The sequence below is a fragment of the Pollachius pollachius genome (assembly GCF_949987615.1).
Source record: "Pollachius pollachius genome assembly, chromosome: 1".
Classification (NCBI taxonomy): Eukaryota; Metazoa; Chordata; class Actinopteri; order Gadiformes; family Gadidae; genus Pollachius; species Pollachius pollachius.
This window is the reverse complement of record NC_136934.1, coordinates 9,046,263-9,065,598: the sequence shown is the minus strand read 5'-3', so window position 1 is coordinate 9,065,598 and position 19,336 is coordinate 9,046,263. Positions and strand designations below refer to the sequence as shown.

Below are 19,336 nucleotides of genomic sequence, written 5' to 3'. Positions count from 1 at the left end.
ACTCTGTCTCTCTCTCCTGCTGATGCTGCTGCACTGTATACCTCAATCTGCCTGGTTCTGTCTTATTTTTCACTCACACCCTGTCAAGCCAGGATGCCATGGCAACTGCTTTAGTGGAGCAGCGATCGGGGCTCCGGTTGCCTGTTGCCATTTTCAATGACCCAGTTAATGAGAATGAATTTGCATGTCACGCCATGCAAATTAATATACATTTACTCTCCCTCTGTCTTTCCCTCCCTCTTTCTCCCTCTCTCTGTTTCTCTAACGGTCATTAACATGAGTGTAGTGATGCATGTGTAACCCAGGTTCGGGAAAAACTGTCCCATCAGAACTGTTCTACTGATAACTGCTGTTGTCGGCCATCAATCCGTTTCCTCATCCTCTTTGCTAGGTGTTCCATTTGACCTATGCGGTTTCCTCCAAACGTGACTGCCATTCTCTGCCACACAGAGGAGTGTGTCCCTATGGCAACAGTACGACCCCATGGTGACCGTTCGACCACGAAACGTTCCTCCACAAGGCCAAAACAAGATGAAACACAGAGGAGTAGGCCAATGGTCTCCCCACATATAACCCAAACCTCTGTTTGAACCTATTAAACGGTAACAAACTGCTGATAAATAGAACTCGTAATTCACAACCTGAATTATTTACCACTGATGTATCTTGGCTCTGCATCAAGTGTTTGTACTATGGAACTGTGTTTAGCATTGTGTCCGCCGTGCTCTCAAAACCTAATTTAACATCACGCCCATGAGCACAGACATCCTTCTGACAGTGACATTACTTTCAAGGATTTACTCTTATGCACATTAGGCTTTGATATATATGTTTGTGTTTAACCTACGTTTCTATGTTTAGCTCGTCCAAAGGGCTGTCTGAGGTTACGTCGGGTTAGCAATAGGCTGGAATTGGAGACTGACTCGTTGAGCGCCTGTCGGCATGTCTTTCTAGCGCTCCCTGTGACCTCCATCAGCTGAAGCGGGTTTGTGGGGGGGCGATGGCGGCCAGGTGGACTGTGATGTCATTGTCCTCCTGCACCCTAGCCACCGAGAGGCAGATGGAGCCCCCAGCACGATGTCAGCACTACATCACGCGCTACAACGTGCACGCCCAAAACCTGTGTACCTATCTGCCGTGATGCGCTCATGGCAATGTGTCTACACTGTGTGTGCGTGTGTGTATGTGTTCTTGTGTGTTCTTGTATATCTGATGTGTTTGTCGATGTATGTGTGTGTGTCTGTGTGTGTTTGTGTGTGTTGATGTAAAGCTGCTTACATACAGGTTTCACAATAAGTGGATACTGCATTATTTTGTACACAACCCAGTATCAGGTGGCCATATACAAACACAAATAGATCTATACACACTTGTAAACACATTTGGTACTTCTTATTGCCATAGAAGTGGCCCTCAACACACATAATCAAACTCCATGTTGCTATAATTAAATTCAGTAGTTCACACAATGACTCTTTTTACTTGCTTACTTTACTATGCAAACTATGAAGCAAAATACTTGAGAAATCCTTTTCAGCATCTAAGCAAACCTTCAATAAAAAAATAAGCATTATGACTATTTCCTCTATTTAGTGTTCAAGAATGTGGACATAAGCTGCCTGTTAATATTATATATTTATTTAGTCATGAATTTATAAGCATACACAAATTTGAATAAATAAAAGCGTTGGTATGGTGACTTCTGGATTATTTCGTTTATTATTTTTATTTAGTTTAGTATTTTCTCAGGGGCTCCACAGGTGCCTTTGTTCCATTGCAAAGGAAGAGGCTTCCAGTTTATGCTACGCATCTTTGAAACCATAATAAAAGCGGTGTAAATGTGTACATGTGCTTGTGCCAGTGTGTTTCAGTTTTGTGTGTACGTGTGTTTGTTTGCTTGAAACAACACACGCCTGGCACTATAGCTGTTCTATAATTTCAAGTTCTCACCCCAATGAAAACATAGACAAGAATTATAGCAGAGTGACAGGAGATAGCCCCCTACTCACCTATTAAACAGAGAACAAACTGAAACACTGGAGTTTTAAATCCCGTACTGAACCAAGTCACTACAATAACAGTAATATTCTAGTTTTGGACAGATTGTTTGGTATTTGTGCCCTGACTGTTTCTTTTTGGTATGATCCATTAACTGAATACATATTCCCTCAGCTTTTACTGCATGAATCCAACGTACACAATACAAGATCATTTTTTGGTTTTCTTTTCTGTCAGGCTTTTGTTGTCAAATACCGCAACTGGCTCATACACCATTAGTTTGTTGCTAGCCAGGTTCCTATATTGCTAGCCACTTACAAAATATACCACGCCTTGCTATTGGCAGATCACCGTCCGTAAGTCAGTGTTTATGCAACGCAGCAGTTGCATAAACTATATATATATATATATATATATATATATATATATATATATATATATATGTATATATCTTTCACTTTACGGGAGAGCAAACCTTTGAGGCAGTAAAAAGAACTCATCAATCACCAGCCGTCTTCTCACTCCTTGCATACATTTAACAGGAAGAAAGGAAGTGTACCTATGATGGAGGGTGCTCCGAGTGTCTACCTACACTTCCAGTCCCAAACCCCGGCTCATTTGTAATCCAATCACATGCACCAGCCTAGTGATTGATAGCCCTTCCACCCTATCACACCAGTACCTCGGCTCCAGCCTCCCTCCTCCCTCCCAGTCCCTTTCCCTTGTTCCTTCTCATGGCCTTTTGTAGCATATTTCCCATTTAAGTTTGCCAGCCCTATAAATTAAATGACAAATCTGGCAGCGAGTCGGGGTGAGGTGTTGGGGTGGTGGGCTCTACATAAGCCTGCCACCGCCTCTCTCTCATGTCGCCACGCCACAGGGTCACAGAGATTCGACAAAAACAAACCCTGATGATGTATGCTTCCCTCGTGTTAAGCTAGCTGTCATGCTGCCAGCCTGCGCTTAATGAATATCACCGCAGCAATATCTTATCGTAATATCTTACAGTAATTTCTTGAAAGTCAGGCAGGCCAGGGCACCTCCATCACTTCCTAGTCTGGTTAGGTTGAGCGCAGTGTTCTGTAATTCTGGGGTTTCACGACAGACAAACCTAAATTGTTATTGTGGTCCTGTTGCCCTAGTTGTTGGATCCAATTTATGGCGTCGCTTCCCCTTAAATTGGAAGCTGTCTGCAGGCTGTTGGGCCAGTGTGTGTGTGAGAGTGTGAGTGTGTGTGAGTGTGCGTGCCTGCGTGTGTGTGTGTGCACACGCGTGCAGGGTCAGGGTGCTCTGCGTGGTCATAACAGGATGAACGATGGACTCATCTGTTTGTAATGGGAGCGGGCGCAATGGCCAGCACTCATAATTTGACCTGGAACCAGTTCTGACAGAAACAGAGCACCAGATTAAGACATACTTCCCTCACGGCTGCCCTCTCTCCCTCCCCCTCATCACACGCAACCCGCCGGCCTGCTCCCTCCAAGCCGCCCACCTTTCTCTTTTTTTTTTCTGTTTTTTTCACCTTGTTTTTATTTTCACAGTGAAAATTCCCATTAGCTTGCTCCAATCAGGGAGCGTCCTCCCCTTTGCACACAGATAATCGCTTGGCTTGTCAATTCACCATCCATCCATCCACCACCAACCCTCCCAGCTCCCATACCCCACCCCTTCCAACTGCCATCCAGAAGGCATTTGTAACCAACAATTTACAGGAAGCCAGAGAGAGAAAAACGAAAGAGAGAGAGAGAAAGAGGGAGACTGAGAGAGTGAGAGAGGAAGAGAGGGAAGGAGGGAGGGAGGGAGGGAGGTCTAGAGAGAGCAACAGGGAGGGGGAGGGAGAGAGAAGTAGAGAGAGAGAGAGAGAGAGAGAAAGAGAGAGAGAGAAAAGAGGGAGAGAGAGAGAGGTTTTGCCTAATAATAAACACGGCCAAGACCTGGCAATCGTATTCTGTCGTAAGAGGCTACGGGAATGAAGAAGTGAGGTGGCACTCTACGTCCGGACTCCCCCCCCCCCCCCCCCCCATCCCCTCCACCCACCAACAGACGGTGCGAGCAAAGGTCCCCCAGGAAAGTAGCGCATCCCTCCGTACATCAGTACAGTTTTGGGGCTTAACAACAATTTTGATGTAGTATAAACCAGGCAGGCAACAAAGGTGGCACTGAGATTTCATCACATGAAATATGAATCCCCTTCCCCGGGAGCGCGGGGGATGAAGGGGAGAGAGAAGGGGTTGCGGGGGAGGGGAGTGGGGAGGCGAAGGGGAGCTCGACACAATAAATTGCATTTTTTATCAAGTCGTGAGATTTACGAGTGTCCCTTTTCAAATTTGTTTGTAGAGTCTCTCTCTGTCTCTCTCTCTCTCTCTCTCTCTCTCTCTCTCTCTCTCTCTCTCTCTCTCACTCTCTCTCTCTCTCTCTCTCTCACTCTCTCTCTCACTCTCTCTCTCTGTCTCTCTCTCTCTCTCTCTCTCACTCTCTCTCTCTCTCTCTCTCTCTCTCTCTCTCTCTCTGTCTCTCTCTGTCTTTGTGCCCTCTAAAACGTGATGGACTGCCAGACGATTTAATGTATATATATATATATATATATATATATATATATATACCATTTTATTTGTATTGTTTAGGCTAAGCAGTGCGTCGTGTTTGAGGTTCTCAAACAGGTCTGGACTATTTTTTACAATGTAGACAAAGCATTCAAATGGATGTTATACGTCTGTATTCAGAGTCAACACTGGAGGTGCCTGAGCAGGCACCTCCGATATTAATTTACAAACCAGGGGGAAGCTGATAGGGACTGTACGTTTTGTCTGAGCCAAAATCTGTCTCTTTGACAAACACAAAGGATTATGGGAGAGCAAAATGACTGCAATGATTATGAATTGGTTCAGCAGAGGGCAGATATGAGAATAAATCTAACAAAGCATGAGTCCTGTGGAATCAATATCTCCACCGCTGGACCGAGAGCCAAACTGAGGTTGTTCGAGGAGTGATATCTTCCTTATGAAGATAGATAATAAAGATATCATGACATGCTGGATCAAAAGCCAAAATGAAACAGAGAGTTACATACATATTTCTCTCCTTTCCTCTTGTGCTCTTAGCTTTGAATACATAAAAACATACATTCATACATGCATACATAATGTGTATGAATGTACGTTTGAATATATATATGTATCTTTGTATTCTTGTCCATTCATTTACCATTACTGATTGACTCATTACATGTATCCAGCAATGCATCTTTTATGACACAATTCATTGCCTTCCCTAAAGCTAACCAAACTTTGGCTCAAATTCCCGTTCGATTGAACATGGTTTGGAAACAGATAAATAAATCCTGAACAAATAAAGGCGTATAGTGTAATTTAAACTTCTTCAACACCTTGTTTTGCTCCTCGCTGATGAGAAAGTGGGACATTTTTAACTCTTTCTCGCTCTGGCCTAGTCAATTGCCAACTGGAGTGCAGAAGAAAGAAATCCACGGCTAGCGACCTATTCAGGGCTATTTTCGTGACGATCCATTTTAGCTGCAAAGGAGTTCTTCCGCTTGACAAGCCCAGAGCTTTTATGTTCACCTCGATCTCAGAGCTGCCTCCTCAGTGCTGAATACACGCAGAGCGGCCGTAGAAAGGTAGGCAGTGCAAGGCTCGCGAGCATATTGAGCTCCATTGTGCCTCAACATAGCTACTGAATATTGATCATCTTCACGTCTTTTTATCGTATGGATAAGAGATCTGTCCTTGTTTGACCTTGCAGTTCATGATTATGAATTAAAACAAGAAAATATAGCAGGTGGTAGTATGTTTATTTACAAGAGTAGCATATAGCTCTACAAAGAGCATACAAAAGAGCCCTTGTGTGCTGGATACAGAACGATTTTTTCCGTATTTTTTCTGCATCCAAAGAATGTTACAAAAACAACCTCTCACGGCAAAACAACACGAAAACAATGCAAACGAAAAATGTCATGACAACACGGGTGGTGTTGACAACACGGTTGGTGCTGACAACACAGTGGGGTTTACAACATTGAGTGGCTTGTATAACAAAGGTGTCATTGACAACATTAGGTAGCGTTTACAACACGGCTGGGGTTGACAACATTAGATAGCATTTACAACACGGGTTGGGTGGACAATATTGGGTGGTGTTTACAACATGTGGTAGCGTCTACAACACGAGTGGCTTCAACAGCATTGTATCATTTAAATGGGATGGCGTTGATACCATTTGGTGTCGTTGACAACGTTGGGTTGCATTGAAAACACAGGGTCCGCTAACAACATGGGTTGGCATTGAAAACAACGATGGTGTTGACAACTTTGGGTGCCGTTGACAACATTGGGTTGTGTTAACAACATGGGTTGGTATTGACAACATTGGGTTGCCTTGACAACATGGGGTGGGGTTTAAAACATTGGGTTGCATTGACAACATGGGGTGGGGTTGACAACATTGTGTAATTTAAAGGGGGTGGCGTTGACAACATTGGGTGGCGTTGACAACAAGGGTTGCGTTGAAAACGTTGGGTTGCATTGACAACATGGGGTGGGGTTGAAAACATTGGGTTGCGCTAACAAAATGGGGTTGCGTTGACTACATTTGGTTGCGTTGACACCATGGGGTAGTGTTAACAACATTGGGTGGTATTGACAACACCGGTGGGCCGCTGCCTGGGCAGAACCAGCGACGCCCTTATCCAGTCTAATTTCCTGCTGAATTAGTCAAATGTAACAAATGAATTTCCTGATAGTGCTCTGTTCCAAAAGCGCTCTCAGCTGACGTTATTAATTAGCGAACTCCCCGATATCCCCCTACCCTTCCCCTGATTTCCCTCCGTTCCGCCTGGTGCCTGATCCTCCCGCCAGAGAAGGGGGAACGGGGGAACAAAGGACTGTGGATGAGATGAATTGTTCTTCCCCTAAAAAGCCCACAGAACAGCGCTTCCTGCTGTCTGAAGACCTCCTGGCGGATCAGCCTGTCGCTATTGTTCCCTCATACCGTGTGACATAAGTTCCATTGGCAGCCCTGATTGCAACCACTCCAACACACTTCTCACACCATAACACACTACAGACTACATACCGACTACACATACACACCACGCTACACATTTACACATAATAGATGAGAATAGAACAGAATACGCAGCCGCCAAACACAGACACACCGCATTACACATTCACACACACCACACACACACACATTTACACATACCACACACACTACACACTGCACACTACACACACACACACACACGCACACACACACACACACACACACACACACAATCTCTGAACTATGGCAGAAATCATGGCAGTTCATGCATAATGTTTGATAAAAAAAAAAAAAATTCTGTTGTGTGATTTCAAACAGCCGAGGCGATGTTATAAACAGATGGGACACAAACTGATATTCTACTAGACACTTTGAGATATTCCTCTGAAGTGGGGAGGATGGCAGGGAGTTGGAATAGAGCGGGGTGTGAGAAGAATCACTAAACCATGGTCACAATATTCTCCATCTAATTCTCTGAATTCCTAATTCTTAATTTTATAGATAAAAATTAATGTTATGTATAGATTGTGATCATTTGTATCGTTTTATCTTTGCCTCTATTAGTTAAGACTAAAGAACTCTATCATAATAAGAAAATAAATAAAAGTGCACTTATAATCTTCATTTTCGCACAGACACATGCTGTGTTAATTGGATTAAATGATTCAGCTCCTTTCTTATGTTTTTTTTTTCTCACATTCAGAATATGAGAATATAATTTCACCGCCTCTATTGCCATCGTTTGTATTAAATTCTACTGAAACATTTCACAGCACTTACAGATGGAATACGGAGATCCTGTGACAGGACATAGGGCCAAGGACAGGATGTAGGGCATATGACATATGGAGTGAGGCATAGGACATAGAAAGTAGGGCCAAGGAAATAGGATGTAGGAACTAGGGCAGAGGAAGAAGGGCATGGACAAAGGAAGTGAGGCCCAGGACATGGAAAGCAGGGCCAAGGACAGAGGAAGTAGGAGGGGTTGAGCCTAGTTCTTGGGCCTGTAGTTGGGGATGGTGTGGACCTAGTTATTGGGCCTTTAGTGGGGGATGGTGTGGACCTAGTTATTGGGCCTTTAGTGGGGGATGGTGTGGACCTAGTTATTGGGCCTTTAGTGGGGGATGGAGTAGACCTACTTTTTGGGCCTGTAGTCTGGGATGCTCCGGTCCAGCGAGATGCGGTCGCTGAGCTGGGCGTTGTATCCATACTCCTCGTACTTGCCGTCGCCGTCGCGGTTGTCCCCCTCACTCAGCGTGGCAGCGGCCCCTCCCTGACCCAGGCCCCCCGGACCCTCAACCAGGCCCATGGGCTTCGCCAGGCCTGCAAAACAACAACAACAACAACAACAACAACAACAACAACATCAACAGCAACCCAGAAACATGAATACACATCCCACGAACACGCAGCCCGTCCTGATATTCATCCTGTTCATGTTCCAAGCAAAAGACAATCGCAATCAGCAATGTAATTAGCAGGTAGGTAGTAGCATCTTGCTCAACATGCCTTGTGCAGACGCTGGGGCACCCACTCAGAATCTTTTCCGCAAGGACTCAAACAACACACAAACACGCATACACACACAAACATTCACTCACAAAACACACACACCTCCCACACACACAAATAGCTCCCCTACAAGCACAAATCCACATATAGATTTGAGGAGACGAAAAACCCAAATAAAAGAGCCAGACACACGGAGACGGACGCCCACACCTTGCCAGGGAAGGACAGGTGGAAGGCTCTCAGCCCCTGCGGTGAGGACACCTGATTGGCAGTCGTGGGCCGTGTGCGGAGGGTGTGGGGTGTGCGGAGCGTGGTGCTTGGCAGCTCCTACACCCAGCGGACCCCCCCACAAACCCCCCACCCCCACCTCATCCGGAGGGCATCATTACACTGTCTGTCACCCGCAGCAGTAGAGCCACACGGACATGAATGTCACCGGGCTGGGGACACGTCCACACACGTCACGCGCGTGTGTTTTTATATATGTAGCAGGGAGACGATGGGGGTATATGTGAGGAGATAAAGGTGAGCCAAGGTGTGTTTTATTAATCCCACAGAGGAAATGTGGGGGTCAGAGCAGAAGTACATCTTACTGATAATGATTGAAAATGGGAATATACCAAAAAAATGACAAGCAATACATCTAATAATATGCCCCAATATGAGTTGTATTAATTTAAACGCAGATTGTACAATAACGTTAAAAATCATTATTGACCGTATATAATACATTAAATGGTTAAATTTAAATTATAGCTAAGTTTAGATTTATTTATGTTTGATTATTTATACGAATATGTGAAACATTTGATCACTTTACATTTCATCTATTTTACCAATCTGCTACATAAACCATGCCAAATACAAGTACAGACAAGGCTGTTACAGACGAGCCAACAGGAGGCCTCTTTGAAGAGTTGGTAGGTCAGCGATGACTCAAAGTGCAGACGCTGGCAATGTTCAACGACTAAATGAGAACAGCCAATTTGTCCTTCCACTTTTTGAGACCATTCCAAGTCAGAACCAGTGGTTCCACTTGACCCTTTGGTTCTCCCGGGACCTGCGAGGAACTGAATGAGACCACTAAGTGGCTCTAAGTGTAAGTAAAGAATCTGGCAGGGGTTTAAGTGGTTCAGGTAATTACTAAGGCTCCATAAATGCCCTATTAGCAGGACAGCAGACACCATTATAACAGAATGGAATGAGTTCATCCCCAAAAACAAGCTACATACATATTTCTATAACTCCAGCAACGTTCGAGTCTGTCATTACCTATCGTGGACATATATTCTCTAGTGAGTCATTGCAGGCACTTTTATACAGTGGGTTCAAATTTACCATTATGGCGCAGGAAGAGGTTTTTTTTTCATTTTGCTCAAGGACACCACCAGGTATGATGAAGAAATTGTGTATTGAACCAAGTCATTTGCGTCTGGGAGTGGAGCCCCCTAGCTCACCACACTTTCCTCCCCCTGTCATCCCGGATGTATGTTTTGTTATCAAGCCTGATGGTAATTGGCCTTAGATTCAATTAACATCTTAAATTTCCCCTGACACTCCTGTTAGAATCATTCACCAGTTGCACCACTCACCGTCCAATCCCCCCTTTGTGTGGTTTGACACTTTCCAAAGAAAAGGAGAAAGACAGAGAATCTGGATGTATTTTCCATCAAAGTGATCAAAGAAGAGGCTTGCCTGCTTATAGCGTTGAGATACAAAGGATTTCACAGACGAGTAGAATAAGTTCTGAGGGGACATCAAAGCGTGTGCCTTAACAATGGTGTTTTGTTGACTGGATTCGTATTGCGCTCTGACTGCCTCCGATTTTCCAATCTGACTAAGCCGCAAGTCTTATAATAACTTTACTCTTTTCATTTGACAAATGAACGAATGAGGAAAACTCTGGCAGTTCCTCAGGACGGCTGCTTGCCGCCGGATCAATGGCTCTTCTGGACGCGCTCCACCAGAAAGTATAAATATAACTCCCCCTGTTCCCCATATTACCCCCCAGATCGACACACCATCCCCTTAAGGAAACCAAACCATAAGTACCCACGGAGGACTCAGCTCCCAGCCTCAGAACAGGAAGAACCGCAGGGTAATGGCCATATTTGGACAGCCTCGAGCCCTTGGGTGCTAGTAGAGGTTTGTAACGGGGGCTGAATGCAAACTGGCGTTTCCCCGCGAGAGGCCGTTTGGCACGGCCCACCCTCCATATCGCCAGTATAGTGGCATTTCCTCAGAAATGTTCAGCCATCTGGCGGGTGGAGCCAAAGTCATACAATAACGCAGATGCTCTCCAGAGCCCTGGATGAGAACCCGGAAGGGACCTCTGCGTTCTTCTGTGAGTTTAAGAACATGCAGGCTCACTTCCTGCCAGTTTTTGTTTCGCTAATTACTTTTTCTCTCTCGGTTTAGATTGTTTTTATCCTCTCCGGCAGAATGGGGGGGGGGGGGGGGGGGGGGCGGGGGGCATTATGGGAAGGGATTTAGCGTGGCCCCTCCCGAGAAACACGGGGATACAGTGTCCCCTGTTCCACCATGTGGGGTGCGATCAGCATTTCATAACCACACTCACTAATGATCTCTTCATAGTAGTAGCAATGATTGCTTTAGACATGTGTGGATGTGATTAGGCCTTTCCTATGTCCTAACTACTGCTTAGAAAAACATTTGGATTTAATTATATTTCCTTCTGTCCTTCTGTTTTGCTGTTGTGGCTAAAAGGAAAAGAGAATCTATTTTAACCACACATTTGATTGGTTGATAGCGGAATTACCGTTCTTGGATGCGATTTTCCCTGAAAGCTTCAAGACTGCAAGCATACGAACATGATAATAACAAATAATAACACTGTCTTTTGCGCTTTATGTGTGGGAGAGCCAACTTGCCAGATATAACTTTGTAATCATCACAAAGAAAATATATTGGTGGAAAAGTGTGCTTTATACCAATAAATGGTTGAATGATTTTCACAGCTGAATCCACCTTCCTTGTGTAATTGTTATCACATTTATTTTTGTATCTTTACGTGTGTAAGGCCAAAGGATATACTGTGTAGAGATAAGATACTACTTCACAGGGCTGTAAAACATGAGACTCATGTGTCATTTGGTCGAGATCTCAAGCAAGTCCAAGATCATTTGGTCCCATTTAGTGGAGTCACTTCAACCCCTCCCATCATTTAGAGATTTAATTTGAATGACTCCAAGGTTTGCAGAAACGTAACGCTACAAGGCCAACATTTGATTCCGGTAATTGGGTAGATTAGTGAGTCAACCAATCATGTCAATGTCATAGCAAGGAGCTTAACCGACAGGGTAGTCATCAAATCATGAAAGGGCCATTACATCCCATTACATACCTGTAATGTCAGCATAGAAGATGTTGAACACTTTGTATATTTGATATGTTGTATTGAAACTTAAACTATAAAATCAACACAGACAATCTATTGAAGTCATCATGTCTGAAGTCAAGTCAAGTCATGAGTCTTTAACTTCACAGTCCAAGTGGAGTCTCAAGTCATTTATATTCTGTCTAGTCAAGTTGCAAGTCATCAAAACAGGGACCTCAGTCGATGCTGTCCAAGACATAATGATTAGAGTCCACATCTCTTTCCACAACCTTTTACTACTGTCCTGTGAAATGTCATCATATGGTGTGAGTATTTACTAACACACAACACACACACACACACACACACACACACACACACACACACACACACACACACACACACACAGAAATAAGGCAGTGGGTTTAAGTGTTGGATCCACACGTATCAACTGTGACTCTAACAACCTCATTGGATTTGACAGATGTCCTCAACAAACTATAACGGGCACGGGCAATGAAAACCATGCTCTTTGTGACGCGGTCCCACATAAAAATGCTTTCAAGGATGATCAATATCGAAGCTCGCAGTGTAACTTCCAGTAGCTACGTGTCTCGACAAGTATCAACACGTATCGAGTTTCAAGATCTTCTACCTGAGAGACTCATTGGCACAACATCATCCTCCGCCCCGCTGTGAGGCAATTACAGCCCAGCAGCTGTTTTCTCCAGTGCAAACACACAACCCTGAGTTCCCCACCGAGGTGGAGCAAACACAACCATAACCTGTACCCTGTGCAACGTACACAACATACACAGCCTAGAAATAGGAACGACATCTGTCACATATCTGACTAAAAACGTGCGGCAACGTCCAAATACACATCGGTCTCTTGCCCCCCCCCCCACCTCGTGTTGCGTCTCAACATCATTTTGTACCCATCCCCACGATGGCCCGACACATTAAACCGGGTAACACGATGAATGATTGAGCAACCTTCAGAAACCCGGGGCCTCGGCGAGCCAGGCACGAGAGACGCGTGTGTTTTAGAAGGGGCCGGTGATTTAAGAGCCAGAGTGCCTTCATGTGTTGTCCAAAGTGATGCACGGGTGGTCTAAATATTAATGGTGGTGCAGCAGGCTGGTGCTCTCTCAGAGTAAAGAAGAGGCGAAGAAGAAAGAAGGGCTAGAGCAACTCATTCCGGGGAGGTTGATAAGCTCAGCTTTTGAAGGCTGAAAAACAAATCCATGAAATATTGAGGGGTGGTAGAGTGGAGTGAGGCCTGGAGAACGTGGCGGCACGCGTTGAGAGGATAACGAGGTTGATTCATAAAACGCCCGGCGCACTCCTTGCCGTGATTATATCTAAACAATGGATTCTTGTTCCTATGCAAGATTTAAGCCCTCAAAGCGTTTGCACGTCAATTTAACCTACCACTCGAATCAGTGTGTGGCGCCCGTTCTTGAATAACAACAAGGAAGGCCAACGTGTTTTACGTGTGTACACTCATGTAGACGACAAGCTGTCTACGTGCCTTTTGTTTGCTCTTTCATTCCTTGTATAGAAGGGACAAACATCAAATAGCTAGGCAGTTATGGTCGACAATTTCCAAGACCCAATAACAGAATGGAAAAAAGGCTGAGTATATTCTTTCTCCTTCTTCTCATTATTTCCAAATGACTTCAATTTCCAAACGGAATTACTCCTGGACTGCTTGCTTTTTCTTGTTTTCCTATGAACACATATTCATAATGTTGTTGCGCTAATCTCAAATATCAGTAACAGCGTGTCAGCCAAGCTTAAAAAAAATTGAACAAGACGTATTGCAACATAAACAAATATAAAGTATATATAATCGTAATGATGGTGTTAGCATTTCTAGCATCAATACAGCACCATCACAGAGAATTTAACTATCAAAATAGGAAAAAAGGACTGAAGAATGGCAATCATCATAGGCGATGATTGCTAGGCCTAAAATATATATTTAGAGCACACTCTCTAAAAGTCCCCTGCCATTATTGGCATATTTCTTTTTGCAAATATGAGCACAGAATACATTACTGTGATTCTAACGGCCTGGGCAGAATTGATTTTCATCTATTCCTGAAACTATTATGTAGCCCGGCCCCTCATCTACATATCATCATTTAAAAATATTTCATTTTACCAGACACCATCCGAGAGTTCTAGCTAATGGTCGGAGTGCGTGTCTGTAATTCTTAAACGTTACTAAACATATACAAACAGAGACTCATACACACCCACACCCATACCCACAAATACAGACATGCATGAATGCATAACTGTAAATGCATGCACATGGACACACACACACAAACACACACACACACACACACATACACACACACACACACACACACACACACACACACACACTCAAGCATACATGCACAAAGCAATGCTTAAAACAGAGTTAGCAGCAGGTCCTCATGCGGGTGTGTTTGTAAGAGAGAGACACAGCAGTAGAAATGTGTGAGGAATCTCTCATTAAAATGTGTATCCCCGCAGCTTCAGTAAAAAATAAATATTAAAAAGTGGGCTTTTTTGCCGTTATTGAATCCCCAGATGAGAGGATATGGCGGGGTGCGGGAGCTCCATGTCAGGGGCTGGTGTACCGTCAGGCCCTGGCCACGTTCAGGCTACCAGTCACAGGCATGGTTGCATGACAAGTGGATCTCTCTGACCGCATGCTCCACCACGGTGGGCAGAATCAAACAAGGACAAATGCTCGGGCACAAGCCGTTAACTCTGACTGAGAAGGACGGTTGTTATTTTCTCTTCTCCTGCCTTCCCTGTAAGTAGTTTTAAGACATGTGGTGATAGTTCTGAGGGAAGAGTGAAAGTTTTGTCCATGCCGCTATGGACCTCTGCACTGTCTGCCGCAGAACTGTCTCCAGATGAAGAACTATCTCAAATAAATTGCATTTCTTTCTAGCCTTGATTTCAGGTACGCTACCATCTGAGCTTGAGGTGGAGAGAAGTCGCCGTCCATCTCAATTGAGTAGAGGTCTGCTATCAATTACGGAAAAGGCCAACTCTGTTGTCTGTGTTGTTCAGCACTTTGTCCTTCACAACATTGTTGTTTGATTGCTTATTCACCGTTGTGCATTTTGTTGTTTACAGCAGTCGGCACAGCACCTTCGAGAATGTCAGGCATCTCCTAAAATGACTGGGCAAATAGTGCAATCTGTATGTTCTCACTATACAAAAGAATGCAAGCTGTGCCTTGCTTTCTGATCGGAATATGAAACCTTTTTCTTGTGCTGCTCAGCCCACCCCATTGCCTGTAAGCGGGTTCTAGCAACACTACAAACATCTTATAATTGAACAAATAATACTTGAAATAACTCAAAAAAATGCCAAAGGAAGTTTCGAATACAATTCTCCGCCGGCCTATGCTTTAAATATAAATGGTGTACTGTCCTCCATCCTCTATCGTGCACCTTGTTTATCATTGTGCTGAAGCCTTCAATTATCCTCACCACTGAGGTGGAGAATGTATCAGCGATAGCAGCAAGGGCAGAACTGTGTGGACTGTGTGGTTTAAAGCGTAAGCTCTATGCTTTACAAGCATGTTAACAACAAGCTTAACAACCCCCTCCACCCACTCACCCTTGAGGAAGAGATGGTAGGACCCACGGCAGAAGAGAGCTGCTGATAACCCACGAGAGGGTCATCCTCCATAGGTAGGCTTTCTGAGAATGCATCTGTCCATGTTGTTCCCTTTGTCAAAACAGCAGGTGAATGTCCATCAGAGCAACAAGGTAAGACTTCAGAGCCATTTTGAGGACTCTCTCCATCCCATGAGTCTTTGCTGTAAATTCCCTGGATTGTCATTGGTAGGTGACAACACGGGGGCACAGCCAATTATTTCATAGCGCTGCAGGTCATGTTAATAGTTATTGGCATGCTGGATCCTCCCCCCAACTGCTAGATTAATTCCCAATGGCCATCAAATGCAATTTGCAGTTGCTTCAGTAAAAGTGCTGTGACAAGGAATAGAGATACACATTCAATAATAAAGTAAAGCACTAAGGCTATTGAGGTATTATAAAAGTGAATGTTTCCACACTTTATGGTCTCAAGGGTAAATACTAGGCCACTTTATTTGACAAAAAACAACAACAATTTTAATTAAAGGTATGTGCTACTTCCTTAGTCATCTGGAAAAAAGTTTGTCTGTTTAATGTGCCTTGAAGCAAACGACAATATATTAAATACCACAGTGCAGGTTGGGGCATAGTAACACAGTTGGTAGTGCTGCTGTGCTGTTATTGTTTTTGGGCTATGTTTGCGTGGGCTCACTCCAAACGCTTTGATTTCCTGCAACCTATGAAGACATGCAGGCTAGGCTAATTGGACAATGAAGTGTGACTACATATATCTATGTGCGTGTGTGTGTGTGTGTGTGTGTGTGTGTGTGTGTGTGTGTGTGTGTGTGTGTTTATGTCTCTGTGCGTGTGTGTGTCTGTGTGATTATGCAGTACATTATTAGTACTATTTTTATAGGTCCAGATTGTCATATGTTATAGACGATAGCAACAATAACCAAGAATAAATAGATAGATTGAAGGAAAGAAGAAAATAAGGAAGGAAGGAAAGAAGAAAGAAAGGAAGGAAGGAAAGAAGAAAGAAAGGTAGGAGGGAAGGAAAAAATAAAGGAAGGAAGAGCCACCACTACCGCTTCTGCTCCTCTCTGAGAGGAAGCGACGCTTCTGCGTGGGGTTTCAGGTACTAAAGAATGTATTACACCTTCTCTGAGCTCTTTCTGGAGCAGTGTCTCGGCGAGACGCTCCGGATGTACAGCATAACTCAGAGAGCAACAGTGACCCTCTTTTGTGTACAAAGGGATAACAGAACTTTCGGCAGATGTAACACTGTAAAAACAACCCTCACAAAGCGACTCGATTTGGGGCGAACCAAGGTTTTTTTCGGAGCGGTTCAGAGATAAATACAGCTTTGATGAGACTCCTTACATATTAACAAAATCTGTTAACAATGGTAGTAAGTCAAAGACACAATAACCCCATTATGACCACCATAACCGTCAATACTAATACAAACATGACTATGAATAAAACTACTCAAACTACTCAAAATACTCATATTAATAATACTAAGCCATGTGTTGAACATTAACTCTGCTCTGTTGTAACATTTCTTCCACATTGCCTCTGCGTTAGTAATCCACATATCACACAGCTCCCAGGGCCGTTTACAAGCTTGTATTCTCACTGAGCCTCGACTCCCTCTTAGTGAATGCTACACGGTCCGTTAAACATCCCTCCTTAATAGTAGTCACATGCCTCTCCCCACCGGAGGCTCCCTACCCCCTCCTGTGAAACATATCAAAAACATATGGCCGGTAATGACAGCCAATCAAAAGATTAACGAGCTAACTTGTTGGTAATGTGTCGGTGAGATAGTATCCTTCCAGTTCAGTGAAGTCTCCATTCATGATACTTCATATTCATTCATACCCACACAGCCCTTTCAACCCAGCTCAGGATTTGAAAAGGAAAGATATTTATTGCTCTGTTTCTATTATTTTTCATGCAGTGATTTAATGTCTTGATATGGAATTGGACACTGTTGCAAGGGAGGGCTAAAACACTCTTTGTGTGACTCTGTTTCTGTTTGAATTGAATATATTGAATAGGTGTTCCTGTTCAGATATTGGATTACTTTTCAGTGTAAGATAATATACTGTGTTCTAGGGTAAAAGTCTGAAACTCTCTAAAAGGTTTGTTTTGCATGGTAGGAAACAAAGTACAGTTGTATTTGTCTTTTGTGAAATGCAATTCATCCCAAGAGGTTCGGAAATAAGAAAGAACTGCCACATTACAGTTTTTATTAGACTTTTTACCCAGGAGATAAGTTACTATTTTACATTAAAGTGTGATTATGAAAATATGTCCATGATTATCACACAGAAAAAACCTTAGAGCCTGAAAGCTATCAGTGATTTACCGTTTGTATTGGTAAGAGATACAACAGACTTACTGTAAGTCTGCTCTATAGCAACCTTTTTCTGTTCTCTCCTGATCAGAAAACTACTTTTCAGTATTGCTCATGTTATTTTAGAGGAGCAGAAAGATAAAGAAGTTTTACTTAATGCACAGGATCATTGCAAAATCCCCCTACCCCTACCCCCTATGTTACATTGAAAAGCACACAATATAGTCAGGCATCCTTACCGTTCAACTGATTGTAGACCACATCTTCAAGGCGCTCCAGCCTCTGTAGAATGGATTGCCTGTCCACCAAGTTTGTAACTTTGCCATTTCTAGCTCGCAGTCTCTGGTCCGAGATCCGACCGATCTGGATGAGCTCCTCGGAGCGGTCTTGTATTCTGCAGTAGACCGAGAACAAAATGATGCCGACAAAAACCAAAATGTTCACGGTCAGCAAAGTTTTGATTTTGCGTGCCACAGCCATGGAAGAGAGTAAGGAAGGAGGCTGGTGCTGAGGCGTTGTCAGGCCAAATCAGTGTCCATCTGGACGAGGGTCTTGAGTCCACTTTTGTGCGTGTGAGTGTGTGCGGAGCAGCTTCTTTCAGGACCACGGACAGCTCAATGGCTCAGTGTTGGTGCACCATTCACTCTCGGCGTCACATCCCACCAAGCCGGGATGTAAGTTCTGGGGGTGGAGGTGCTGGGCAAGGCTGCCCCCTGGACCACGGTGCCGTGAGTCCCACACCAGTGACCATAGATTGTAGATGTGCTCAACGCCAGCTCTTCGCCCAAAAAATACGGTCGTCAAATCCGAGCGTTCCCGTCCATCCTTTACAAACCAGTACGACGGACTGGTCGTTGCGTGCACCCCATCATCTGCTTCGCGGTGACATCTCCCTGCTCTCAAAGGCGTGTAGTGGTCAATACGATTCGTCCTTTCCCCTCAAACAGACAGGGCGAGCACACGTCCAATGATACGTGCATCACCAAAAAGGCGTGTTATTGTATTCTCTCCCCCCCCCACCCCTCTCTTTCTCGCTGTCTTCGACAGCTGCGGGTCGGTCGCCGTCCGCCGTCTGCTTGTTTTCGGACAGAAGTTTACGTGCTGGACGCGTTTAGCCCACAGATGCTCTCAAAGCGATTCCGATGCTCCATCGGCTCTCTGCATCGAGAGTGAGCAAGCCAACCGATATCTGTAGCCAGCTCTCCTGCACGCCGTCTTGCATCCCTCCTCCCACCTCCCTCCCTCTCCCTCTCTCTCCCTCTCCCTCACTCTCTCTCTCTAGCTCTCTCTCCGAGAGAGCGAGAGGGGAAATCGTTACTGCTTCGTGACGTTAAAAAGCCCGATTCGCATATGATCATTTGAATAACGTGTTATTTCAGTAAAAAACAAAGCATTTGAGAAAAATAAATATGTAAACTCACTGAATTTTCTTTGCAACGTGTCCGC

At 44.2% G+C, this 19,336-nt stretch overlaps 1 protein-coding gene across 1 annotated transcript in view; it reads right to left on the bottom strand.

Moving 5' to 3' along the window:
• galnt9 (polypeptide N-acetylgalactosaminyltransferase 9) overlaps positions 1 to 18,370 on the bottom strand; it is a gene marked incomplete at both ends in the record, with an annotated part of 67,962 nt that extends 49,592 nt beyond the window's left edge. The window contains 2 exons of the mRNA XM_079730787.1: positions 8,199 to 8,382; positions 18,130 to 18,370. Of these exons, the coding sequence (XP_079586913.1) occupies positions 8,199 to 8,382; positions 18,130 to 18,370 (425 nt within the window). The remainder of the gene's footprint in view (positions 1 to 8,198; positions 8,383 to 18,129) is intronic.
• Positions 18,371 to 19,336: the final 966 nt, after the last annotated feature.